Source organism: Dermacentor andersoni, chromosome 1 (genome assembly GCF_023375885.2).
Source record: "Dermacentor andersoni chromosome 1, qqDerAnde1_hic_scaffold, whole genome shotgun sequence".
NCBI classification, from domain to species: Eukaryota; Metazoa; Arthropoda; class Arachnida; order Ixodida; family Ixodidae; genus Dermacentor; species Dermacentor andersoni.
The window spans coordinates 136,507,109-136,534,841 of NC_092814.1; the positions used below are offsets into that span (position 1 = coordinate 136,507,109).

Below are 27,733 nucleotides of genomic sequence, written 5' to 3' on the forward strand. Positions count from 1 at the left end.
TATATCACTTTTTATTAATTCTCAAGATGCTCTAAAACACACACCTGTTGCGTAACAGAATTCAGAGACACGAGCGTTTGCGCACCTCTTGCACTAAAGCGTAGATGACGAGGTACTGCGATTTACTAATAAATTACTGGATTTGATGAAGGGGCTATGAACGTTGAAGGGCATTTTAAGCCTTCGCTTTGTAGAGCTCCGGGTTCCAGCGGTGAAGTTTCCGCACTGTAAGATAAACAAAACCGCAGAATATTACAAACACACGTATTCGATGATTCTGGACATACTAACTATATGCGGGCAGTAAACTCTCACACCGGCATGAACATGATTGCCCAGTAAATGAAAGAAGGGTTCCTTGAGAGCCGATTTCAAAAAGAACGACAGCGATAATACGTAGGCTTTACGCAGTATTTACAATTGCACTTTCCCACTTACAACGCTCATAGTTCGCACATACGCTGTTAAGGGGCGTTTGCTTAACATTTGTTCCTTTTCAGCATATTTTCGAATGATGCCAGCTCTGAAAAAACAACAAGACATAACATAAGGCCGAGCTTATTGCAAACCGCAGCTTACTCGATAAAGCATTTCACTGTTCCGAAAACATAGGCCGCATCCGAACCGTGTCAATATTTCGAGTTTGTTATCTAATATCACGGTGCTTTTAATTAATATCTAAGCGTGTCGCTGGCTACCAGAAAGAAGTGAGGACAAGAAGGTGGCGGATCTCAACTGCGCCTTTCTGACGCCCGTCGTGGTTGCTCAGTGGCTATGGTGTTGGGCTGCTTAGGGCGAGGTCACGGGATCGAATCCCGGCCACGGCGGCGGCATTTCGATGGGGGTGAAATGCGGAAACACCCGTGTACTTAGGTTTACGTGCACGTTGAAGAACCCCAGGTGGTCGAAATTTTGGGAGTCCTCCAATACGGCATGCCTCATAATCAGAAAGTGGTTTTGGCACGTAAAACCCAATAATATAAATTTTTGAACTGCGCCTTTCTATCGTAACAGGAGACACCCCTCATTTGCCGGGGCTAGGTATAGCGGGGTTTCAAGGTAGAAAAGATGTGCGGCATTATATTTTCTTTCTACGAATGTGTGTCTTTCTTTTCAGAGGGTACAGAGCGGCCTCCGAGCGAACTGAATAAGGTTATCATAGCACTTTACAGGGTAGTGAGTCACTTGACATTTATACCCAAGTCCTTTCGAACAGCCATTGATCGCTACTGCATGGTTTGTTCGTGCATTGTGTACAGACGAGCGAACGAAGGCTACTCAAATAATATGTTTAGACGTTTTTAATTTTGCGCTGCCACATGCAACTTAGGAAAGCTTTATGGCGGATGTTTGATTTTCGAACATATATGCAGAAACAATGATACCATATTCTTCGAGGTAGTCACATCCATATTTAGCAAAACAGTTAAGTGTGGTGGTAAATGAAGGTGTCAGTAATTTCTCTTACTTGGGGAAGAAAACAGTATACTTATGCGTGTTGCCGTCTGAAATAAATTGACCATGGCGAGTGCAGTCTAAATGGTAGTGCAGTATAAACTACAAAACACATGATACACTACTGTGCCCAAGAAGACCTTGTCTTTCTTCGATGTCAACAGTTGCTGACTGGCCTTTTGTTTTTATTCATAAATCCACCGAAGAGGGAAGTAAATGGTGTAGTACCTATGTATACAGCGCGGAATAGGCGTGCGTTCAGGCAGTATAGTGCATTGTCACTTAGATTGGTGCAACGTTTGCCTTAGCCGCAATATGAGCTAAACGGTGTCGAAAAAGAATGTATAAATCATAAAACAATTGACCTGTAGCGCTTTTCTTAAAGAAAGTTTTTGGTCCCTGGTTGTATCTTCAATCCAAACATAATAATCAGGAAAACAAAAGGAAACAAAACAAAAATCAAGACGAAACAGAAAATGCGAGTAATGATTGATGGACAAAAAATCAGGGGAGTCATTTGTTTTATTATTGTTATTGCTTTTTCTTACTTTTACGCTCAAAAAGAACCTCTGGGACTTTGCGGGCGTAAGAGTTATCACCGACGAGTTTATTTTCAGTGTCCAGTGATGCATTATACTACACAAATTTCAGCACCATGACCCTCTTTATATAACTTACAGTCCCGCTGGCATTAGGTAGCCGCAGTAACTAACTGACCCTGCGACTTTGTATTCAACTTTCGAGCGCTTCAATGAAATTGCGTTTCAATATGACAGTGAAGATATCAGAGCAATTGTGTAGCGATTGGTTAGTGGATAGGCTATAAGAAAATAGTAGACTGTGAAAAAGTGTACCGATATACAAGTGACCTTTACATGTTGTTATGTAAAATTAACATTGCATGTTATTGTTGAAGGTACTAAGTTTAACCAGCGTTCCCGACACACACTCGTTGTGTTACATTATGCAATACAGAGGGCGCTGCAGATGCTGGAGTCTTTTTTTTTTTTTTAAAAAGAAACAAAATACCAGGGCACGTATTCACAACACTCATGTAAAATCCCAAATGGGGTAATTAAGGAATGAATAAATAAATAATTACATATATAAAAGCCGACTGTGAATGGCACTGTGCACCAATCATCTCGTTTTCATGGAGCAATACTATTAGCGCAAACGCTCGAAAGTGGACCAGTGAACAAACATTCTTTCAGAAGAAAAGCATAGGTTAATGTGGAGCGAAGTTACTCCTAATTAGGCCAAAATATTTGTTGGCAGATTAAAAGACCCTTTTGCGACTGCTGAAGGACAAACTTTGTTAATTTAAAACGATTTGTTGATGGGCTGCTTTTTTCAAACTTGAAGGATTCATAATACCGTGAACTAGGATGACACGAAGGCCAAAAGCATGTTACTCATGAATGACAAAGTGCTCAATACCAGCCTTAGACTAGAGAGGCGTGCATTTCGAAAACACTCTTACACGGAGTTGAGATTCCCTTCCATTATGAGCCACTCCTAGTGGTAAAACTTGATTCGCAGGCCAAAGCTAGGCCACCCCTGAAACGAAAGCTGTAGCTTCGAGACGTTAATGTGCACCATTCAATCGCTGTCTGCCTTATTCTTTCTGTCAGAGGCCCCAAGGGGAATTACGGATGGCTTGGCCCCCAAGGATGGCGTACGGAAGCATGTCTGTCATTTGCCTGCTTATCACCATGCGCTATTGTCCCTCTCCTTTCTTTTTTACAGATTTCTGACACCATGTCACCACCCTCTAGAGGCTGAGAAGGCAGCAAGTGCACTGCTGTAATAGCTTATTTTGAGATTATTTCGTCGCACATTAGGTATATATAGTCATAACATATGTACATTCATCTCTGTATGGGTGAAACGACAAACGTTGCCAGAATTTCTGAAAGAATGCAAATGAAAAAAATTATGCTTGCCTACTTCGCTGTTTATCATTACACGTATCCCCTTCCTTTATAGGTATATGCGGTAAAAGACGTGCTGCATCTCATTTCCTCGTCCTCATAGACTCCTGCCTTACTCCCTGCATCTCTGCGTGGTTTAGCCAAGTGGCGCACTCCTGTCCAAATGGGCAAACAATTTGTTAACCGTCATGTTTTCTACGTATATTTTCCGGTTGACAAAAGAGAGAAAGGGGACACATCCTTGCCGGTGCGAATATGACCGCTTGCATTCTGCTCTGCTTAAGTAGTTGGAAGTGAATGCATAAAAAATGTATAGAGGAGGGCAATAAAAATAAAAATGACAAAAAAACGGTATGCAATATTTTCTTGTTTCTACCATTGTCCAAGTGCTTTACAAAGCAGCGTCCTGGCCGTACACCCGAGTTTGCAAAATGCTAGAGATGGCGCGTTATACAGGTTTACGATAATCTGCCCAAGTTGTTTTTATGATGCTTTTGATCAACCTTCTTAGCTTCGTTTTGCGTAAAATACAATCATGCCACAAACGCTGCTGTACTGTTTTGTGATACTATGTTCGGCGAGAGCGTTACATCTTATGAGGCATCGGCGGCGCTTGTGACCAGGGCGTCTTTTATTTGCGCTATGAACAGCAGCGATAAAAATACACATGTATTCAGCTAACCAAAGCGAGAGACCACCATGCTTAGCGATTGCGCGGCGCTACACTGAACACTGATGCGTGGTAACCAACTGTTCAAGAGGCTGAGGGACAGACAGATTCTATATAATTTCATCTTGCTGTACTGTCTTGCTGCCACAGAGCTGGTACAACCGGACGCGTAGCGGGAGTGGAATTCATGGGGCACCTGCGTAAGTAGTCTACAATCGCATGAGTGGAACACACATGACCATTCTCGTTGATCGACGAAGGTTGGGATAGCTCAAACACAAGAAATTAAATTATATTTCAATGAGAAAGACGAAGCACAATTTTAATATAAGTACGCTAGGGTCAAGAAAAGAATAGTTTTGAAAACATAGAAAAAAACGAAGTCATAAAGAAAATGTAAAAAAGGGAAAACAAAATCAAATTGTATTTAGCTAACACGAAAATATCATACAGTAATGTAGTTGAATACAGTAACGTAGGTGCACGGAAACTAAACTTGTGAGCAGACAACCACGTCGCAGGTATGACAGAAATATAATGGTTAAACCAAGTTCAATATGACGACGTGCTACTTTGAGCGTGTCTTTATCCTAGACTAAAAATTGTTCACACATTAAAAAAAAAAAAAGAGTTAGAAGTGGCCGTGGTTTCATGTTCACACACATACACACACAAAAGAAAGACACGCGAAGGAGAGTGCTCATGAGTAAAGCTGTGTAAGTAGATCCCTAGAGTCGTCATTCGAAAGAGTAGGCAAGTCACTTGAGTTCAAGCATCTGCGTTTGACTGAGTTTACTGCTGCTGGGTTCAAATGTGCTGATATTCCGTAGAGTTTATTAATGACTGGATCGAAAATTGACGCAGCATAATTTGCTTCCGAAATGAAAGCTTATTAACGGAGAAATGGAATTACCGGACCCACCAATGCTGTCTTCCCCAATGAACTATGCCCAGGCACCAAAATCCATCTTTGCCACAATTTCTTCCTTAATAATTCATCATTCTTTCTCCCGGAATGATGTTCACGTGTATTTGGACCCGTGTTTTGTTGCATTTTTTCTGTGCTGGACGTTTTATAAACGTCAGATCTTTCTATTTATGTTGAAATATATGGTGGTTCGAATTATAACATTTTGTAAGCACTAACATGTGCTTTTTAGTAGACACAACCCGGTGTTCCCTACAATGGCCAAACGTCAACACGACCCAAGTCGCAAAACAAAGTATTTGGTATTGTATATCTGTGGGGGCGCCCCTAGGCAAACCCGAGAAGCCTATATTCCTCTAATTGGCCTCCTATACATAGGACATGCTTACATTTAGGTGCATATAGTTTAACTCTATGGTTCTCCCTTCTCCTGTTTCGTATTTGGTAATGCGCTTCCACTTTGGAATAGACAATCAATCATGCCTGGTCAACAACCACCACAGCATGTGCATTTCTTCCACTCGTTTTTGTCCCCTGGCCCCCGCCATACTCGTCATGCGGGTGGTTTCCTCGGACAATTTGCATCGTAACCTCCTACCATTCCTCCCTTCGATCCGATTTCACTCCTGCAGCAAGACCACCATGCCATTTTTGGTGTCTCTGGCAGCCACACGTGCACCTCTCCCTTCCAAAAGTTGGAGAAAGTCCGGCTTGTCGACTTCTGCCCTTAATCCGGCTGCTCTACATCCACTGCATGATTCCTACTCCCATCGAGTTCAAATTTATACAGATGCCTCTTCGACTCTAACCAGCTTTCCTGGTGCGGTGGATATTCCGTCAATGTCAATCTGCAAAAAGCTCAAGATCAGTCATGTAACAACATCTACAGGTTCTGAACTTGTCACCCGCCGTAGCGCAGCGCTTTATGTACATCAACAGTCACCAAATCACTGGGCTATATTCTGTGACTCAAAGGCAGCCCTGCAATCACTCTCATCAGCAATACGTCGCGGCCCACACGAACAATTGGTGACAGAGATACGATTACACTACCTTAAAATAGTGCATCGAGGCCACTTATCTTTCAGTGGGTACCTGGCCGCTGCAACATAAATGGTAATGAAAGTACCGAAAAAGCTGACCTTGAGACACATGGAAAATGTGAAAGCACCTCCATGCCATTGTCGAGAACGGATGCAGCGTGGCACCTCGGCGGTTTTGCCTATATTATCACTCTAAGAAACTGGAAACGCCATAGTTCATCAGCCGGCGCCTATATGCCATGGACCCCCATATAAGATTACAATTTTTACCTGGTTTTACTCGACAATAACCAACGTTACTGTGGCGCTTGCGACTAGGAGTTTCTTTTACGAACGCCTGCTCATTCCTAATTAGGGTGGCGGACAGGGCCAATTGCAGCGCATGAGGTGTAGACGAAATAATCGATTGACGATTATAGTAAATGACGATTTGTAGTACCTCTGCCCAACATCTCCAAACACCATACAGCATTGTCAACATGAGCAAGAGCTTTCCATTTGCTTTATATTTGCACCCGCCTGTCCATCTGAGGGTCTAAGCAGTCAAAAAGGCAGAACACTCACTATGAGCTGAATCTTGAGCATTCCTAGGCTTGGCCGTTTAAGCCATTCGGGATGAGAAGAGACAGTACTTTGAATTTGACACAGAGAAGGTTATTCGGTGATACAGTGGTTGTTCGGCAGTACGTGAAGTCTTAGTCCATCAGTAAAGAAAATGTCGCAAAGGCAAGGAACATGGTTTATAGAACACATTTTGATTTATTATAAGGCTGCTCAGAGATAACGCAACTTCTAGAAAAGAAATTGCACAATTTGCGACAATATCTAGCGTCAATACATTTTAGGTCACGTTTATCGAAGCATTTAGGCAAATATTGTGTGGGGTCTCCTTCAAAAAGAAGAGGACGTTTCATCTGAAACGCTGAAATAAAATGCTGTTTGCCACAAATTTAATTACACCTGCGAGCTTTATGGCTTGTTTCTCTAGAGATCTAATACAAATAGGAAAAATAGGAAGAATTATGTTTTTATATTCACTTCTGTATTTGACAAATTTTCATCCTTCTTTTTGCAACGCGCATGTCACAGCGCTCAAGACCTTTGTCCTTTGAACTTGCAATTGCGGCTATTAAGCATTATTACTTGCGGAAGTTACGGGTGTGTACAAATAGGAAAGGAACGAAGAACGTCAATCGCAGAAACTTCATTGGGCTGCTTCGTCCCCACAAACGCAAAGTACATCATGGCAGCCGTTCCGAAGACAACTGTAGCATGCAGGATGGTTGTCAGATCGAATTAAGTGGTTGATCATCGATCCTCTATTTATATGGTGCTATCACGTATTCTGGACAAACTGGTGGCTGTTTCGCCATTTCGTGAATACACTACATGCGTCGCGTACGCACGATAACGACCGACCCCTCGTGATAGGGTGCCAGCTACTAAATTCAGGACGTTACGCATTACCTTGTTACTGCAAGCTTCTCTTGCGCCAAAGTGAAAACGCGTTAACACGGATAATATGCAAGGGCGAACGGAAACAGGAAAAAAAGTATCGCAGACAAAGAACACATGGAAATCGCTTCCTCACCCTTATTCTCCTGAGTGTCCGTAACCTTGAGCGTTTTTTAAATATTTCCTAGAATAGATTCATCGATTATACTTTGTTGCAACGTTTGCATAACAGTGTTGAGACTGTAAATGACGACGTTTCTTACGTGAGTGGTGTCTTATGACATAAATTTCTTTCTCTTTCTCTCGAAATTTGATCAGCGTCATTGGTTCGAATACAGCCAGCACACACTTCACGCGCACTTTTTTGCGAAGTTCACAATGCTTACTTTGCTAATTCTTACGCCGGTCATGTGGCTCTGGTGCCATAGCTTGGGGCCTAAAATGAATCATTTTTGGGAAAGAGAAATAAGGCTAGGACCTATAAAAAATCAATCCAATAAATAAAATTGACTCGCTATCCCGGCTCTGCGTATGTACACATCCTGAGAAGCTATTTGAAACCACCGCTACAACTGCTGAGGGGACATGCAATGGTTTATTACATGTCATTTCAGTTTGGCAGCGCGTAGCCGCTGGTCGTATTACCGTTTCATTTGGCTTTGCTGCTCCTGGTATTGACGCTGCTCCTAGGGAGCCCTAACTATGAGTTGCCTACCCATAGCGGTGCTGAAACAACAATGAAATCATTTGCTAAGCTTGTTCTTTAATATATGAAAGTGTAGTGATGTCACAGCTCACGTCACAACAGTTATCTTTACTGGGAAACGGGGAAACGTACGCAGGGGGGGGGGGGGTCGTACGTGCTTCGCATTGCTATCAGGAGGGCCTTTAACCAATGATGTGGTGTGGATGCTTGTTTTGTGCTTGTTATTTATTGACACGAATCATGTTGCGTATGCTGCATATGCGTGATACCAAAGAAGTATGCACTTTTCACTTCAATTGCTGAAGGTAGCTTTTTTTTTGCGCGAGGACGCGTCGCGAAAATGCCCGGCCAACTAGAGACTAAAAGCTTCGCTGTAAAAAAATATGGAAATTGTTCGACTAAACATTTAACAGGAATAGCTAGCCAACGAAATTCTTTATAACAGTGCTGGAGGAACTGGAACCCTTACCTGCACACCGAAGTTATCTGATGGTCTATGGATCTTGTGCCTAGAGCTATAGAATGATTGCCTGGTTAATTATGAACGCTGTGAAATTCCTTCGCAGAACAGTCTTTGATGTAAGAGTTCATATAAGGAGCTTGCGTGGACGGACGTACGTGATGTGCAAGAAAAATGTATGTGAAAGGGGGGTGGGGCTAGGTTGCCGCCATACCGGTGTAATTGCAATGATGGTTTGTTACTTGCACTCATTTAAAGAACACATGCGATGCCGTTTGCGTGGCTCGTGCGGACGTTTTGTTTTTTGTAATGGTAAAATCAGTTACTCTGATGAGAGTGAAGTACGAGGCTATGGAATTAAACCCAATAGATACCTAAGCGTGTTGCTTGAACTTTTGTCTACTTGGCACCTTACTGAAAATTGCAGAAGTTAACTTCGGAATAGACAGACGCTTCATATGGCTATTCCATCACATTTAGCTTAAGAAGGCGCTTTATCTCTGGCAGATTGGGTTCGGCTGCTCAGGTACATGTTGAACAAAAAATATACACTTATTAAACAACCACCTAGACTGTATGTCTAAAATTTGTCCCATTGAAATTAAAAACAATTTAAACTCTGTAGTTTTACTTGCCCGAACGAAGGTTTGATTATGAGGCACACCGTAAAGGGGGACTCTGGATTAATTTTGGCTACCTGGGGCTCTTTAACTTGCGCACCTGAATCTAAGTACACGAGAGCTTTATGTTTCGCCACCATAAAAATGTGGTCGCTGTGGCCGGGATCCAACCCATGACCTCTAGCTCAGCATATTACATTTGCGAGCGGGAGCTGCATTTTACTTACGCCTGAAAGCATAGTTCTGAAATGACGCAAATATTTTTTTTTCATTGGCGAAAAGAGTAAGCTTTAAAAAAATTAAGCGGAAACTTTAGAATTCCGTTACTCTCCCACCAAAAACAGGGGTCACAATTATGTAAACTGTGTCTGTTCAACCCTTAGCAAACGAGAATTCTAATTACTTGACAGTTTGCATGATATTGTTGCTTTATTAGGCGACTGCAGAAAAGTCCTAATCAGAAATTGGTGGTATATTTGTGAACGATGTATAAAAAATCGCTTTTATGTGCTTCAGATACGTAACAGGTGTAGTTCATCTAAGTAAATTCTGATATCGTTTTTATTGCTGAGTGACAGCATTGTAAGCTTGATGCGTCAGTTTTTGTGTGCGTGTGTGTATGATTTCCAGCAATTTTTCTAAACTAACTGCTTAGCTGAATCACAGTTCTGCTTCAAACAGTCCGTAAAATTAAACGTTTACCTTTAAGTCAAAGAAACCTCCTCAAAATGAGTTCAGTGGGTTTCATTCCAAGAAAGAAGTCCAGGTGACGTTTCCTCTTAATACGAAGTATACTTCAGCATAAACTTGATGCGCCCGTGTGACCACCTATATGCGATAGCTATATATTTTCATTTTCGTTGGTTGACAGTCAAGCAGACAGTTGGCACCGCAGAAATTTTGTTTTACTAGCGCTATTAATATACTTCTGTCGCTGCTTTACCAAATGGTGCTGCTAACCACGGCATCAGTCAACTACAGAACTTGCGTAATGCTGGAACAACAACATCCCGATAAGCTCTGACACGATAAGTTGGGCCATTTCGCTCTCCTCCCTGCTTTCATTGACCTAATCTTTCTGTCTGGTTTATCGCCCCAGGCAGTACCTCTACATTTGGAATAGTTCGTAGTTCCACGATACGCTCGACAGAACGTTTCACGCTACAACGCCAGCAAGTTCGATGGAACATATTGATCGGTGTTTGACTTAAAAATACAAGTAGATAAATTCGCGTACCATGCTGTACCATGCAGGATCATACTGCAGACCTTATAGAACGGTAAACATTGCCTTGTTTAAGCAAACAAAAATAAGTTTGTGTGTTTTTCTTCTTCTGAGGCCTATACTCTGTGTGCGCACCTACTAAGTACTGCATGGACGACCCACATGCGTAGAATGTATCATCGAGGACTTACGGGTATTATCTGTGCGCTGCCTTATATGATGCTGCCTTAGGGTGGTTTTGGACTCTATTTATTGATTTATGTGCCCTCAAGCGTACAAAGTTTTACAGATAGAACTGCAGTACAAAAACATAACAACTAACAATGTTGTTGAATGACATGCATGCTGCCCTAGCGCACACTTCGATTTCTACACCGCCAATCTCTCCATGTCTGCCTGGCGGTTGCCAGGCGCACACCACGTTAAAGTCAACTTAACCCCTTTCTCTTCTGAAGCAGTGCTCACATTTCCGAGTGATGCTACACTCAACTCGTAATTTTACCTCAGCCCTACCCCACTGGAAGGACAACCTGAAACTGCACAACTGTACTGAAGTTTGTTCGATAGTCCAACGCACGTCGCGCGGTTCATAGAACGACACGTATCCACTGATATTTTTTGTTCTTACCTTTCAAAATTCAGAACGGGAAATATCCCAACGTTTCCTCGGGTTACAAAGCAGCGAAAGCAAAACAGTGCTGCGTTGTTATGACGGAAAACAGTCCTTTGTGCTCGTTCTGCTTCTTACCACGTCATTTTTATTACCGCTTCCATAGTGTCTGGTGCATACAACGCGCGGAGTCATTCGGCGCTTCGGTCTAATATTGGTTTGTATGCCCTAACAGGGGTATTTGAGGGGTGACGCAATTACGAACCTTAAGGTATTTTCGCTTTTCGCTAGCATTAAATCAGTCCGGAGTTTAAAGGTGTCATCGCTCCTATGGAATCACTCAATTAGTTACGAATTACAGAAAGGTTGATATCGCCATGAAGAATGTACATCAGGGGCGCTATAACGTAAAACAATTCCAAACTTTTCTATTCCAATTCTGCAATCAGCCCACCGCTACTGGTGAAAAACTTTTTTAGGCCACCCTCACTTCACCTGTCTGTCACGCGACGTCACGAAAACCGCGATAGTTTCCCATCTGATATGACGTGTACACACTAATTATGCATAAGTTGACCGAAAAAAACAAAAATAGTTATTTCTGATTCGACGCCTTTTTGCCATTAGTCCTCGGCTATTGGTCAAAAGTTATCGGGCTGCACCCACCTCACCTGTCTCTCACGCCACGTCTCAAAACCGCAAGAACTTACCGCGTCAAAGTGACGTGTACGCGTTAAAGATGCATTAATATGCCGAACAAAACTGAATTTTCTTCTGAATAACCGCAGGCTGCCCCGTTCCGAAATGAATAAAAGATGGCTGCGGCCGATCGCTCCGGCACTGGCTACTCGGCCCTGCCGGAGAGCATGGGTTTATTTGCGTGTAATAAAGCTTGTTGCGTGGCCATGTAACGTTTTCGAGAACTTTCGGCACGTTTATGACCGCGTTCTGCCAACTCTTCTTTGCTGAGGATCCGTTTTCGCGTCATCCTTAAGCTTCCGTTACATGCCGCCGCGATTGTCGACGAGTCATCGCAAGCTAAGTAAGAGAAAGCGGACCAATCGCAGACGCCGGCACCACCCTCTTCATCCGGTTATCGATATTCAGTGCAGTGGCTCGGCCCCATTGAATCCCTCTCCACTTGAGTATGCTCCTCGCCTCTTGTGAGCCAATTAGACAAGACAAGCCACTCAGTGCAGGCAATGTTATTCGTTTTTCAAGCAAACAAAAGTTACCTCCTATGAACAAGGGGAACATTTAATTGGTTTGTTCAGACAACCCTGCGGGTGACCGCCCGATGCTTGCGTCGGCGGTTACGCAAATTTGACGTCAGGGGATTGGAATAGAAACATATTGGAATAGTTTTACGTTATACGGCCCCAGTTCGCCTGTTTATCTGTGTAAACACATTCTTCTTCTCTGCGGGCCGAGACGCTGTAGCAATCAGTCAAGATGTGGGCGAAAGACACACAGTCTCAGGGCAAACAGCCCCAGCTTGAAACTTCTCTGCTTGCAATACGAGAAGCAAATTCGGCTAAGATGGATCTTCCTCCAAAATGAAAAGGAAAAGTAACGAACATCGAAGAAAGTGAAGGTACGGGCCCATGAAATGAATGATGACCGTGTTTATATGGAACTGCTATTGTGAACTTATGGGTGGCGCTCCCACTATTCATCTCAACACCCCCTGCCATCCTGCCAATGCATGCATGCCGTCAGTCCTGGCTGCTATTAATGCCTTGCTCCGCATCAGACTATCCGTCGAGTGGTTCTCGAAAAGATACAAGGCGTCGTCGACGCATCCTTTAAAGAAAGGCCCACTAACACGGCTTTCTAGTAGTTTCCACTTTCCTTCATTCTTTGAGCCTTTTCCAATTTCTATTGCCTACATCCGCCCCCACCACATCATCCAAGAACAACCGCTTGGGAAGTGTGGCTGCGCCCAAAGCCTTCATTTTTCTACGTTCACAGATCTATCGTCGCTTCAACTTCCTGAATACCTTCATGACTTATAAGTGCAAGCTTTAGCTCGGGATCAACTGCGATTTTCCTATTATATATGTAAAATGTAGAAATGTCATTGTGGGACGTCTGTTGAACCGATTTGCATGAAATTTCTAGCATTTAAAAGACAAAGTGAAGTTGTAGTGACCCTAGTAAGGAGAATATTTATTTGAGGCCTCGTTTTTTTTTCTTTCTTTTACATGAGCTCACAAAAATCGGTAACAAAACTGAAGCAGAATGTCTACAAATCCGCAACTCTGAACAAAAAAAAAAAAAAAATACATGAATCGTAGTTGTGCAAGTTGCATGTGTTAGACAACGTAAAGTAGACAAACCTTTTGCAAATATCATTTTACAACTTACGTGAAATTATCACTACGTTTACAAGGGTTTCAAAGCCTTACTCACAAATAAGTGGTACATTTAAGAGTGGTGTATAATATACGTATTCTATCCGGTTTTCATTTATTATTATTTGCAGTTTACAAAATTGGGATATCGTATTTAATTGCTGAGCTACTCAGTCGTAAACATGAAAGTCTAGCTTTCTTAAATTTTTGCAATTTTCAACAATCTTCTTTTAAAAAAACTTGGCATCCTAAATAAAGAATACGTTTGTTGCACTCACCATATTTTACGTTATTCATTTAAATGCAACAAACTCCATCAAAGTCGGTTCACTGGTTATCGAGAAAAACCGTTTCACCGTTCCCATGTATTTAGTAGGAGCCCCCGAGCTAAAGCCTCCTTTTAGGTGGCCGAAGCAGGACTAAGTGAACCCTCTTACGCCGGCCGTGGTAGGCGTCCACCAACGTTGGCTCGTCGATGGGGAGGGCGCTGCGGTCGACGAAGACCACGTACTGCACGTTGCTGCCTTCGGCGATCGAGAGGGCCTTGGGCGCCGCCCGGTAAACCAGTGGTGGAGCCTGCCATTGTGAAGGCTCGATGGCTGTCTCCTGTTGCCCGGAACCTGGTTCCGGGTTTAGCGTGCGGATTATGTAGATGGGGCCCGGCCTAACGCGCGCCGCCCTGCCCGCCGGCAGGCTGCGGCTGAACCATCCACGTTCGGCCGAGTACCGCGGCGGAAGCCGTGGGCGCGGCACGTCGCGCTCGAAGTGGTAGGGCGAGTGGCGCTCCAGGCGCATGGCTTCGCTTCTTTCATAAGGCTTCTCGTCGTCCAGGTACGCGGCCAGCGCGGTTCCCGCGGCGAGAAGGGTGATCACTGTGCGAAACTGCGGGAAATAACAAAGGGGGAGGGGGAGTTAACTGCTGGCTTAATAAATTAATCTAGTCAGTTTTGCCTATACAACTGTCGGTCTACCATGTCATTCTAGGTGGAGAGCAGAATTACAGACGCGCTGGAAGGAAGTGAGCATTCGCATTTACCCCCCCCCCCCCCCTCAGAAGACACGGACCCAAGATACACCGCTTTCATTGCAAAAGTGATGACGTAGTGGCATGAGTCAATCGAACATTTTTCTTTCTTTACTTTTCTTATGCGCACCATAGTGAGTTATCCGAAGTCTTAAAATTTTGAAATAGAAGAAATGCGAGTGAACAGCAGTTGAAATTCAAGAAAGGCATAAATGGTCTTCCGGATTGCATTAGTGTTGCACATGGTTCGTTGCTCCATGATTTTAGAGGCTCCCCCTGGAGACATGTGGTTCCTTCTGCGATGTCAAACAGTGCTGAGTATCCTTAACTTCCTCCACACCACCTTACCCTGCTATAGCACTACCTTGCTTCTATACAGAGCCCTTTACTTGACGTTTAGTTTTCTTTACATTACTTTCTTTCTTTTTAGACTGCATTAATCCTCGGGATCATCTCCAATTTCTAGCAGCATTATTTCCGGGGTCGGTCCCGATATCAGTACAGCCGCACCTCTGGTTTTGATTTTAGGCTCGCACAGTTTCTACTAGCATATCCGGGTTTCGTTTTGGCCGTTATTCGCTAATTACGCATTATATCTGCTCCATACATAGCTATACGCTAAGTTGGCCTTTTAGAGCGCAGCTCTTAGGCGTCCGTTCCTGCGGCGGGCGTCGGCATCGTCCCTCGGCGTAGCCCGTAACCGAGCGAACGAGCACAGCGAAAGACCAGTGCACACGTGGAGCGCAGCGGGGGAGGAAGAAAATTGGCGATAGTGAAGTAAGTTCGAGGAGTTAAACAGGTGAGTAGGGTATTGCTAAAGCGTGAGAAGAAAAGCGTAGTGCTGCGGACGAGGGGCTTTGCGGTGACGATGGCTACGAGATGGCGCATGCGCGTCGTCTGTATGGAAACAAAGTGCTGCATGAGCCGAGGTAGCCTGCGGCAGCTGCTGTGAATCGCGCCCACACGTCACCCACGCGCTTCCTCTCGCGATCCCCAGACTAACGAGGCAGTGGCTCCGCACTTCGTTCTGTTTGCAGCGTGCCGCGCGAGACATGATTGTACCCACCAGCCAAAATATCGCGAAATGAAAACACGCATACAGCTGCGCTCAAATTTCCTATTAGGGAGTATCGTAATTGTCGGCGAATTTTCTCGTTCACAGCTTGATTTCGACGCCTTTTTCATTTTCCTTCGTGTGCCAGAAAACCTGAAATTGCCTAACTTTCGAGACGAAAGTGGCTAGATACCCAGACTCCATGAGCCTTAAATCGATCAGAACTCGCGAAAAAAAGCACTGTCTTTGAAAAAAAGTTTTCATTAATACCTTCTGTATTAACTAGAAAGGTGCATGATGTGGAGTCTTGTAACGGAATATTATACCATGCTAAAGTAAATTAACATGAAGTCGAGAGTATGACGGAAGCCCGTCTGGTCGGGATGATGCATACTTAACAGGAAGAGGTCCAGACACCGACCAAAATGGTTTAAAATAGTTATTTGCGTTTCGGCTCCCCCATGGGAGCCTTGTTCGCAACGTAAATAACTATTAAACATAAATAACTATTTTAAACCATCTTGGTCGGTGTCCGGACCTCTTCCTTTTAAGAGTGAATTAACATGATTATCGTAATTTTTTGTCCACTCAACAGTGCAGGCTCACGAGCTAGTGTTTGCATTTTAGGATATTTCGCTTTTCAAAGGTACTGGTACTCAAGGTACTCAAATGTAGTGAAAACAGAAAGGGCTATAATCAGTACGCTACCGATCGCATTTTCAGCATAAATTTCTTTGGCTTACGATGGAGTGACTGCTGTGGTTGAAACTTCTGTCAGAAGCCGGTACGACCTCGAAACCTCAGTTGCACTGTTTGCTATAGATACTGCAACACCGTGACAGTCAGGCAGTGAAATATCAAGCCCAGGAATACGTGAAATCAACGAGAATCACTAATGGTCGTATCTTGCAAAGGGGAGCTTCTTAAGGAGAATGCGCTGCTTTAGCGAAATAGTGGCTTCACCGATAACAAAATGGGACTTGGAATAGAATGTAGTTGATGCAAGCTGAAGCTGTTTGCAAGACAACTGCAAGCAGGATTCAACTGAAGCTGAATCGTGCAAGCTGTAATGCTCTTGTCTATTCTAAATCATGTTCCAAACAGAGTGGGAACCCTAATTTAGGCGTCACTTTCTAAATGGCCAAGAATTTAATTCATTTTTCCGCAGCAAAAGCATAGTTCCTCAAGAAGTACGACATAAATTTAACTTTTGAATTATGCAATTTTGTTCAGTTGTCATGACACAAATTTGTCCGTGTCAGGAGTTCTTACATACAAGCCGTGGTTCAGCAGTTGCGACAATTGCAGAGTTATACGATTCACGTAGCTGGCTTAGGGGAGTGGTGTACCATGTTTTAGTTGAAATTTGCACGACAAAAAAATAAGGAGAAAGAAGAGTACTCAAAAAATGACATAACAGCATGTGTCCTGCACTTTTTCCCATTACTATATAATGCGGCGCTCCTAATTTCAATGCATTGTGCCAACATGATTTGCCAGCCTAAGTAGTTGTACTTTCGTTTGTCATGCTCCAATCTTGTTCTCCGACTGAACGTGCACAGTTTCTTGCTTGCGTCACCATGAACACTTCGAATCATAAAGTGACAGAATACCTGGGGGACTTACACCCGAACTGAATCTGTAGTGTTCAATTTCTAAATATATTTTCAAGGTATTGTACCCCACCGAAGCAGTATTAATTAATTTTTAGCCGACAATGCGTCTGGGGATGCATACCGGAACCGCAATGACGCATCAATAAGACTTTGCAGATTTTTGTCTCAAAAACACAAGAGGAATATCAATTTTGCCCATTTATTGATTCTTCATAGAAGTCAGCTGCCAATATTAAACATATCTGGGGGAACTCGTACAACAAAACTACTGATTGGGAAATCACATTTGCTTACATATATATAACGCGCAATCACCATTTAAATAGAAATTAACGGAAATGGTTGAGCTGAGCTTGACGGCTGCATTATACTTCTGGGATACCAAAGACGTTAGTCTAATGGTCAGCTGAAGCTCGGTGAGGCAAAAGACTCGAATACTTAAGCATCAGTTCCCAGTGATGCCATGGATTTTGAGGGCACCTAATTGTGGCTGTTTTTATGTCACGTGACAGCCGATGCCGTAGCTCAATTTTCAAAGTATCGCGCGTCTCGTACGTGTTGACGTTGTGGATTTTGATCTCCTCCTAACGGAACGCAAGGATGTAAAAATTCTGTGAGCTGCAACATCGGAATGCGCCGCCATCAAAAGAACATGTCTGGTGCTGATAACATTTTAGGCACCACCTAAAATACCTATAGCTGTTTCTTATGGTTTGATTTTATCGCAATTCGTAACAAATTACGCAAATGTTTCTACAATATATGACAAACGTGACCGCAGGGTCAATACGCAAAAGGATGCTTACTGCTGAGAATGTTAGGGAAGAGCACGAAGACATGTAGATTGGGTATGCAATCAATCGACAGACGCCTACGTGAACAGCATGTCTGTGTGCTACGACCCTTTCTTGTTATTCTACAGCTTTGAAATAAGTGGTGAATAGTTCACACTGTGCAAGCAACGCGGTCATCTACCCAACGGAGACGTTGCAAGCTAGCGAGGAAGATCGCAATTTCAGTAGCTTTCGTCAACATCCGTTAGCGCGCTTAGAATCGTATGATATGGAGAAATACTCATCGCTTTACAAACACGCAAGCTAATGCTGAAATTCCAGACACTGTCCACAGGTTTTGGACTCACCATTTCAATTGCGCTCTCGGCCAACCTGTCTGTGGGGCACTGCTTTCTCCAGCCTCAGCGCCGGCGTCCATGCAACTGAGGACCTGCAGCCCAGCCAGCCAGAATGCCCCGCTTCTCCACTGTGGCCGCCGCGCCTGCCAGCTCGCCCGAGAGATTTGCGGGGCCGTCGGCACGGCACGCACACTCGTACAGGTGTCAAGAAGACGACGCCACTCGTGGTCACACCTGTGAACGTGCACTCTAATCGAACAATTGTCGCTGAACCGTAGCATGTCTTTTGTAGCCGGTACAAGGACCTAAATGTTCACGCAACCGTGACAAGAGCAACGGGACGAGAGACGCGACGCGCCCGTAACAATGGTGTCTACGCGTAAACGTGAGCCTCACGCCAGCAAAGTGCCAGCACGAGCAATACACGAAGCTTCGCAGTTTCTAGCCCAAACTGCCGCGCCTAACTACAGGCTTTCACACGCGAACTTCACGGCTTTCTTTCGACTCTTTCTTTACTCTATAGCACAGTACTCGAACGCCGCCTCCCCCCTCCAAAGTCGCTCCCGGCGTTTTCTTCTTGGCGCTTCAATTTTCTTTCGTTTCGCTTGCTGACGCTGCGCCCGCGCCCACTGATGCCTTGCCGGCGCCGCTCAGACCCATTCTTTTTCAATTCTTCCCACACAGCGGCGATTGCTTTAGGTGCTGATTTCTCGTGCAGTACAGGACCAGTCATGGGAACAGAATGATGCTCCATATATATGTTCCATTTTCCCGTCACTATCATTGGAGCTTAACAGGGAAAGTTGACTGAGTTTATTTCTCTAGAAATTAAAGAAAAGGGACGGGAAGTTTACCTGTAAAGATGATATGTCAGAATTCTGTCTTGCCATTTAAATGCGAGGAAGTGAAAGTTTGAACCCACATCTGAACAGATTTGTAATAGTTATAATTTCTGGTTAAGTTATAAAGAGAGGCATCAAGCTGAAATTATAACCTACAGTTTTGAACAGTGTATGGCAGAGCTTACTTCAAACATTCTAACCTTGAGCTTGCACGGATATCCCAGCTCTTTCAGAGACTTACGTTCGTCTAAGACAACCGCTTACTGCTGGCCAGTACATCGGGACGCACAGCGCAACGCCCTGTGTATCTGTGTATGGTATTCTCTAGAAGTCACTCAGCAGAGAGAACGTTCAAAAGCCTCGAAACATGACCATGCATACATGTTTTACTGTCGTAGGCAGATGAGACATATGCGATTCCACTTTTGCATGTTTACCCTAAACTTTGTTGTTTCATCGGAACACTCATAACTGCAGCCACTGTGTACTGATGGTTCGCACGTTTATGACACTTCACTATTTTAGACAGTTTATTGACCCGTGCTGTTGGAGGCACCCTCCACTATTATGGAGGGCGCCTCCACAAGAAGGCCGAGGTGAAGAGATGATCTATGAACTCATCATTAAGCATGAGCATCAAATGCTGATCAACGGCTCGCCGACTTTTCTTGGAGTGGGACGGGTGTCCTGAACGTCGCTTTGCTGACATGAAGCACACAGTTTGTGTGGGAATATGATCCGCAAACTTTTGCTTCTGATGACCTCTCCATATTGGTCCTTCCTGTACAGAGGCTATACGTTTGTTCAGATGATAATCCATTATAAGCTGGGTTATATATCGACGACTGCTCACGGAATTGAATGAAAAGAACAGCATACCTATTGACTTAGGTAGCTGCATCAAGCATTGCACTGTTTGGAGTTCTATTCAGAAAGTACTTCTCAAGTTTAATGTATTTTGTAACAGCGAGCAGCAAGGTGGCGTGCACAATGTAGAGTAGAACGTTCACAGCTGGTTATGCCCTATCTATAACTACCTGGACGCAGTTCCTCGAATTCACCTTTATCAGCTTCGCATAAATTCTTAGGCAATGCTCTGCAACTCATTGAAATTGATCGTGACATGGAGAAGATATGGTGGGTCCCACACGTGCTTCGTTCCCGCGAAATATTTCGTAATAGCTCTAAAGCGTACAATTCTGTGCATAGCTACAAATCAGTCAGCAGCCCTGCTAGTGGAGAGATCTGCAAATTATTTTGCTCTTACAACAGCGACAGCTGCACGCGTAGCTTCACGTAGCCTTCTGGAAGAAAGCACAAGGCACGATGTCTATAACACAAATTTCTGTTTTGAAGATCTGAGACATGCATTTCATCTGTCGCATCAGCACAGTGCCTTAGGTGATGAATCCAATAAAATTGGAGGCTCTCGCAAAACTTCATTTGAATAGAAGCCATCAGTTGTTATTCCAGTGCTAAAACACGGCCGTGCGTCAAACGTCCCAAAGCCTTACCGACGCCTTTCTTTCTAATTTTATGTCATGATGGGAAGCTGTGTAAATACATGATAAACCAGCGTCTTACTGCCCTCTTTTGCAGGAATAACTTCTTTCCAGAAGGTATGAGGGCTGTTCGCCGAAATCCCTTAGGCGAAGACTTTATTGTGTACCTCGCATCATCGCTGGACTTTCCAAGAACAATAATACGAGCGCGTACAATCTCTTCCAGTATATCGAGAAACTAATTGACTCTCTGTCGTATGTGCCCATTCTTGAAGCCCTGAGATGATCTGCAGTTGAAGATTCCACTGTTATGTTTCAGGCTAAGGCTTTTTATCCCACACAACAAGGGAGGTAAGCGTTCGTCATGTGGCGCAAACATTTCCCTGTTACTTGTGGAGTTCCTCGAAGCAGCATTCTCTAGCCACTTTTCTTCAGCGAAGGGACTTGTGTCGAAATGTTGGCTTCAGCCAGAGATAATCCTTGTTCGACAATTGTTACTTTGTCTGTGTATTATGTGCTGTGCTGTGCCTACTCTTCTTTTTCTTTTCTTGTATTTTCCTCCTCTTCACGCAAGTAGTGCCAATCAGGCTAACGTTTACGGAGACTACAAAATACACATGCAGGTAAAGTTAGTGACTCGAGTGGAAACATGAAAATGTTAAATTGACGGGCCTTTTCTTTGCGAAGCCGCCCGGATTTTTGACCGTGCTCCATGGTGGGATTTAGCATCGGTTATCCAGCACATGTAGTAGCCCAATGCTCAAACCATTAGGCCCCAATCGCATGCATACTTCTGTCTTGTCAATGCCAGTTAGCTCTTCGAGTTCTCGCCGCCTGTGTGACATTGCGTAGCATGGGTGCGCGAGAACATAAACGTGTGCCACAGTTTCGGGCGGCCTCTTTTCCTCAGCTTCACCCCATCCTTTTGATGAAGAGGCAGAATACGTTGCCACCGGTGCCTCTGCAGCGCTGGTGGTGCAAGCAATTTCCGTCCCAGCAAAATAGTTTACACAGCACCACATGTTGAGCGTCAATGTAGTGCCATTGAGTGCATCTCTGTACTGCATGATCAAATAATCGAGATACGGTCGGCTCATAGGTGCTCAAGGGACCTTCTTAGAAAAGAGCGCATGGTTTTAAACGACTTCATAAGCACTAGGTGTTCCGTAAGAACGTTAGCAAAACGCTCGGACGGAAGCCGAATAAGTGCTTGTGCCCCTAAAAACATACCTCACCTATGGGATTTGAACTGACGCGTTATCACGCTCAGTATGAGATACAAGTCGCGTCCTCTTTGCCGCGCGCTTCGCGTTGTAGCTCATGCTACAATGCAAGCTCACGCTACGCAAAGCTCATGCTACAATGCAACATTGTGCTGAGGGGTCGGACTGCGCTATCATGTAACATTCACGGTTCGCAATCTGTTCCGTGATTCACGCTCCACACACTCAGATTGGCGACATTGGGCCCTTTCTTCAGTGGCAACAGCAGACACTGCTGCAGTGGACGAGTACGACGTTGTGTGCATCTCAAAGCTGTTCTTGAAAAGATGGCAGTGTCAGCTATGGCAGTCTGCTGCTGTCGCAGAACGCGTATATGAGTTCAGCGCCCGCCACAGTAATTACTGATGTCTGCCATTTTCATTCACTGCTAGCCAATTATCTACCTAAACGTCACCGCGCTTATTTTGCCCAATAGAATTCAGCCTCCTTTAAACTTTTTTTTGTTCCCCGGATCCACATCTTAAGCTCTGCCTCGCACGCTTCTATGTACAGCATTGCTTATCTCTCATATGTTGTCGATGGCTTAGACTCGCATTCATGATTGTTGACCGCTGTGAACGTAAAGTTGCTGCAAAAAGTGTGTACCTTTCTGTATGAAAGTTACTGTTTCAGTACGGAAAGAAGAGTGTCCTACGTGTTCAGTCCTAAAGTTTCACAACCTTCCTCTAACGGAAAGCAGAAAGCGCTGATGAGATTTCCGAAAGTATCGGGTCGGTTTAAAAGCCTGATCTTCGTCAAGCACCTTATCGCGTTTGCAAGGGCAGTTCCTTTTCATACATACAATTTCTTTTGTCGTCAGCTTTTCTACGCTTTCTCCTTCTCGCGGTAAACAAAAGCGAATCGGACAGTTATTCTGACCCAACTCCTCTGCCTTTACCTATTTCTCTGCCTCTCACTCTCTCTCTCTCTCTCTCTCTCTGTAAGAACGGTGAGAGAGACAGAGAAAGATACAAGGTCTAATGATGCCCCGCACCTGTTAGCCTGGCTGATCACCGGGCATGCTACTCCAGGTGATGGGTGATAATTATGATTACACATGATCACATAACACGTAAACAGCAGATATAATTGCACACACCCATACCCAACAGATATATTTAATAAGTTTTGTGAATACTTCTACTCCTCAGGCAGATCAGCAGCGCCTCCGCGACGCTTAACGCGCAGGTTTGGCTTAGCCACGGGCTGAGAATAAGCCGCAGTTCCAAGCCCCAGTCCCGTTGGGAGTGTAGTGCCGCCTTCAAAGTCTATCTCTGGTAACCACTGCTATACAATGTTACCACGCTATTCCGAGGCTTTGATACACAGGCGTTTGATGGGCACAACGAGTTGGTCTTACGTGCGTGACGACATCAGGGTCTGCACTGTCGCTCGTGAGTCGTAGCAGATGATTCATGACAACTATTTGCCCTCTGACATAAACACATTTTAATGGTGAAAAAATCTAGTACAGATTAGGCTGACGATTAAGGCTCAGGCTTGTAGCTTGACGAATGTCCAGCTAAATTGAACACTCTGAGTCTTTGAAATGTGTTCTTGCCCATCAGGAAAATCGGTATTATTTTGCCTATGACGAGAGTTTTCTAAACAAAGCACAGCTACGTCTTAGTACCCATACGTGCTCATGACATTGTTAATCTTCACTAATATTACATGACTAATCACAAGCAATGACCACATTATTTGTTTATTACGCTTCCTGTGCCACCTTTTTATTAAATTATGTTTTCAGGCGACGGTACGCAAGTTTCGAGACAATTTAGCAATGGATACTTTAGCGAGGATCATGCTTCTGTAAGAGAACAGTAACCCCAAGTTTTCGAAATGAGTACCTCGTGAACTGTAGCGCACTGTGATTTTCGGAGACTCCACTTTCGTCTAGTGTTTCTGCTAGGTCGCGTACGTCAGCATTCATTTCTCGCATTATGTTTCGTTGGTCGTTTAGCCCTGTGGGGGTGCCTCCTTTCCTCTTATTTGCCCCGCGAAACAGCGCCACCCTCTCGACAAATTGCTTGTGTGCTTTGCTGTAATATCACAAAAGCGCACCAACCATTCCACTAACGGGCGATTGCCGGAAGCGCTAGCCCCCTGTGCGTCATCAAGGAAAGAACGCGACTCGACCTACGCTCGTCTTCAGTAGCTGCAGTAAAGCGCACAGTGTCTGCGATTTCATTTCGTTTTCCTTCTCTACGAGCCATGAAAAAAACATAGTTCGGCTAAATGTCGCGGAAGTGCGACATTACATGCTCGTTACCTCTGCTGCACTTAGAATGCTAGGGGGCAGTGCCTTTAGAAGTCATACCATTCTTTTCCTTTCGTTTCCATTAGGCGTTAGGGTTATGTTACGTATCTACTTGATTGCCAAGCTAACTGTAACCAATGCTTAAAAATATTCCAATGCACTATAGCAGGGCCGGTATTTTGTAGCGATGCCTTTTCCGCTTCTATGCTTTTTCAGGCTTTTCGCGCTTGGCCAGTGGTCAGAGCGACGGTCTACCCACATTATCAACGGGATCAGGCGGCCGTGTGTGGTGGATGATAAGAATAGCATAGAATAAAGCATAAGGCATCGCTACAAAACAGCGGCCCAGAACTCGGCCAACATCACGTTGTTGACCGCACCATGAAGTAAATCAGGCAACGTTTTTGCCTTCCGCTTAGTTAAATATAGAGAAAGCCTTTTTCCATGCAGGAAGTTGTAGAGCATTTTACGAAGACTTCAATTGAGCCGTAGTTAAATTCCTGTGAAGGAATCAATTTTTTGGGGCCATAAACAAAGCTTTCGAAATATTAAAAAATATATGCAACTATTTTACGTTTGCACTGCCATTGCCGTGCTTTCAATCAGTTGGACGATTTCAGGTTGGTAATTGTTCTTCTCACTATCACGAATGGTCACGTGCGTTGCTTTCAGAAAAGAAACAGACCAATTGCTTCCGTTAATTTCTAAATTAACACCTGCGTCACCTCTTACTTATTCGGCGGCAGTGCGCTGAGTTTGATTCATGCACGGTGAACAAGACCGCATTCGCGTGTTCTTTTCCATGTTTCGCACGCTTCTTTTGCGCAACATGAATGAGCGATATGTAGGAATTCCAGTTCAGTTCGGTTTATTTCTTTCTTATACAAGAAAGAGGAGCAAAAGCTAAAGGCCATCTGGCCTGACAGAGGCTCTTGCTCTTGTTGACGTTCATCATACATGTACATTTTACATTCCATACAGGTAGGTTTACAAGCATCGTACGCAAATTTTCTTACATATTCCTTCATTCACCTTGCATGATAAAATAATTCACTTGAGTTTTACGTACATCTGGTAAATTTGAAAAGCAACGCAAACCAATACATACATATCACAATCTTTTTTTTCTACCAGTATTGCAGTACAGGGAGCATATTTGCAGGAAATGACATGATTTAACAAAAACTTTTCATATACTGTTTATATTGAGGAGCATAAAAATCCATTTCCAACTCAACAATAATGTTTGCGGTATTTGATAGTCTAGGTTTTGACGTCCATAGTTTGTGCGGGTCAATGATTTTGTTCTCGTTTGGTTGTGCAACGGGTAACGTAATGGAGAAGTAGGTGTGCCAACGATGTGAAGACTAGTGCTCTCTACATATAAAAGAGATATGTATTGGTATACTTGGCTGGCTTGAAGCAATGAATGCTTGCGAAGCATGCTGAATATCGGTAGATCTCGCATCCTTTGTGTAAAAGGACGCGACATTTGTGTAAAACATTTGTGTAAAAGTATCAATTTTTCATAGTTTCTTGCGATCGTTGTTCCTTAAATTGAAGCACCCTAAGTAAGGTTAGAATAAAAGAGGGCGCAATACATTATTTTGTTTAGCCATAATGGGACAACAGCATTAATGCTATACATACAACTTACTACATTATTACGCTCATTGGTTAGCTTATTGAGATGAGTGGCTCAAGAGAGATTATCTTGGAACCAGGCCCCCAGGAACTCTGGCGTTTTTACTTCTGTACACTTCTTTTGACATAAGAACCCAACACATTTCTAAGCAATTTCTTGTTTACTGCGGGACACCCGTCTTTACTTTGAGAAGTGACGAGGTGAACTGAATAAATGATACAAATTAATGTCGTTCAGTCAAGTAACTTTGCATTAGCTCCAATGGCGTTGCACATATGCCATATTCATGAAGTTTAGACAGGATTATGCCATGGTTCACACTACCGAATGATTTACGCAGGTCCAAGAAAAGACTATCGTGTATAATTGTTTCTTAATGTTTTGCAATATTTTATGTGTGACATTTAAGAGTGCATGTTCACAAGACTTATTTTTTTGAAAACGATATTTTGCCTCAGTAATTATAGCATAATTACTATAACAGTTTCTAAAACCTTTCAAAGAAGCGGTAATGTCGGTATTAGTCTGAAATTATTCACAATACGGTCAGCACCACCTGTGCGAACTGGGCAAACTATGGCTATATTAGGTTTGTTTAGGAAAATTCCAGATTCCAACATTCTATTGATAAGTTATTCTTACTGCTGCAGTTTTTCTGTTAGTAATTGCATGTGCACACGTGCATGTACTGCTGATTATGCCCACGTCCGCATGCCCATAAAAGCGGGTGCGCACTTGTATCTGTGTTTATTCTGCCACGGCCGAAACGTTAAAACATTAAAAATGAAATTTTCGTATATATATATATATATATATATATATATATACTCGAAGGGATCTTTAGTTGTCATATAATAAGAAGCCAACAAACAGTAACACCAGGGCCATCATAGGGGAAATTATCTGCAATTCTTAATTGAATTCAAGAAATGATAAATGAATGGAAATGACAGGAGTGAAAAAAACAAGCCGCAGTTGCGTATGCGATGCACTTGCCAATTGAGCTACCGCGGTACTGTTTTCGTGTCCACGTTTTGGGGTAAATAGGTTTATCTGCTACGACTAACCCTGGGAGTGTTAGCCAGCGTCACTACTCATGCCCGTTGCGGCGGATGTGGAACATGCTTTCTACCGTAGGCGTCACGTCTACGTGAACTATGCTTCGGTGAGGCGAGCTCGTCAATAAACCCACGCATGCTACCACAAATCATAAAAGCTGCTTGATTCGAGACCTTCGCTATGTAATGAACGACAAGAAAGGAATTCGAGGAAGCCCCATGTTTAGTATATATATGTAGAAAGCATAAAATAAACACTCAAACAGACATCACGGCAGTAAGAAACACACTTGGAGCTAGTATGACGTTAACTAGTATGCGTGTCCGGGGTTGCCACGACGGCAGCGGCGCATAACAGTCTCGACGTCGAGAAGCGGCGACAAGACGATGAGAGAAGTTGCGCCAGTCTCACCAAAGATCGGGGTGTAGGATGGTTGACCGGGCAACCGGAGCGCCCTTGCTCTGGCTTGGAGATAGAAGGCAGGCGGCTTGGCGGCACGAGCAGACGGCGGTGGCGTTCTGGCCGGGCAGCTGGGCGTAGAACTCCGGCCCGTAGCTCGACTGCTCTCGTCCTGCCCACGGGCACAGAAGCTCGCCGGCCTTGAGCAGCTGGCGGCACGCTCGGGTAGACTGGCGACGCACAGGAACGGGTTGGCTGGAGGCCCCGGTCGGGTGAAGTCCTGGTGGCTCGGGTCCGGAACCCGACGGCCCGTCTTCAACTCCCGGTCCGCTGGCCGACCTTCTCCTGGCCTCGCTTCCTAGAACTCTCCCGGCGTCTCCCCCTTCTGCTAGCGCGCCTCGCCTTTTCTTCCGCTCTGGCCGATTAGTCATTTTCCGATTGGCTGCCTGACGCCCCGTGGTCTTTCCTAATTGGT

The 27,733-nt window shown here is 44.1% G+C and overlaps 1 protein-coding gene across 1 annotated transcript; it reads right to left on the reverse strand.

Annotated features, from left to right (window-relative positions):
* LOC126543353 (uncharacterized) lies at window positions 1–27,733 on the reverse strand. Its single transcript, XM_055078368.2, has 4 exons — window positions 27,271–27,733; window positions 18,296–18,520; window positions 13,898–14,342; window positions 1–225 (listed from the first exon to the last, which is right to left on the reverse strand). Exons 2-4 carry the CDS (start codon window positions 18,296–18,298, stop codon window positions 176–178), a joined length of 498 nt encoding a protein of 165 aa, XP_054934343.1. The 5' UTR covers window positions 18,299–18,520; window positions 27,271–27,733; the 3' UTR covers window positions 1–175.

Coding starts and splice junctions, on each gene's coding strand:
- LOC126543353 (XM_055078368.2), bottom strand. Junction 226..13,897: donor GGACGCCTACCACGGCCGGC/GTAAGAGGGTTC, acceptor TTTATCTTACAG/TGCGGAAACTTCACCGCTGG.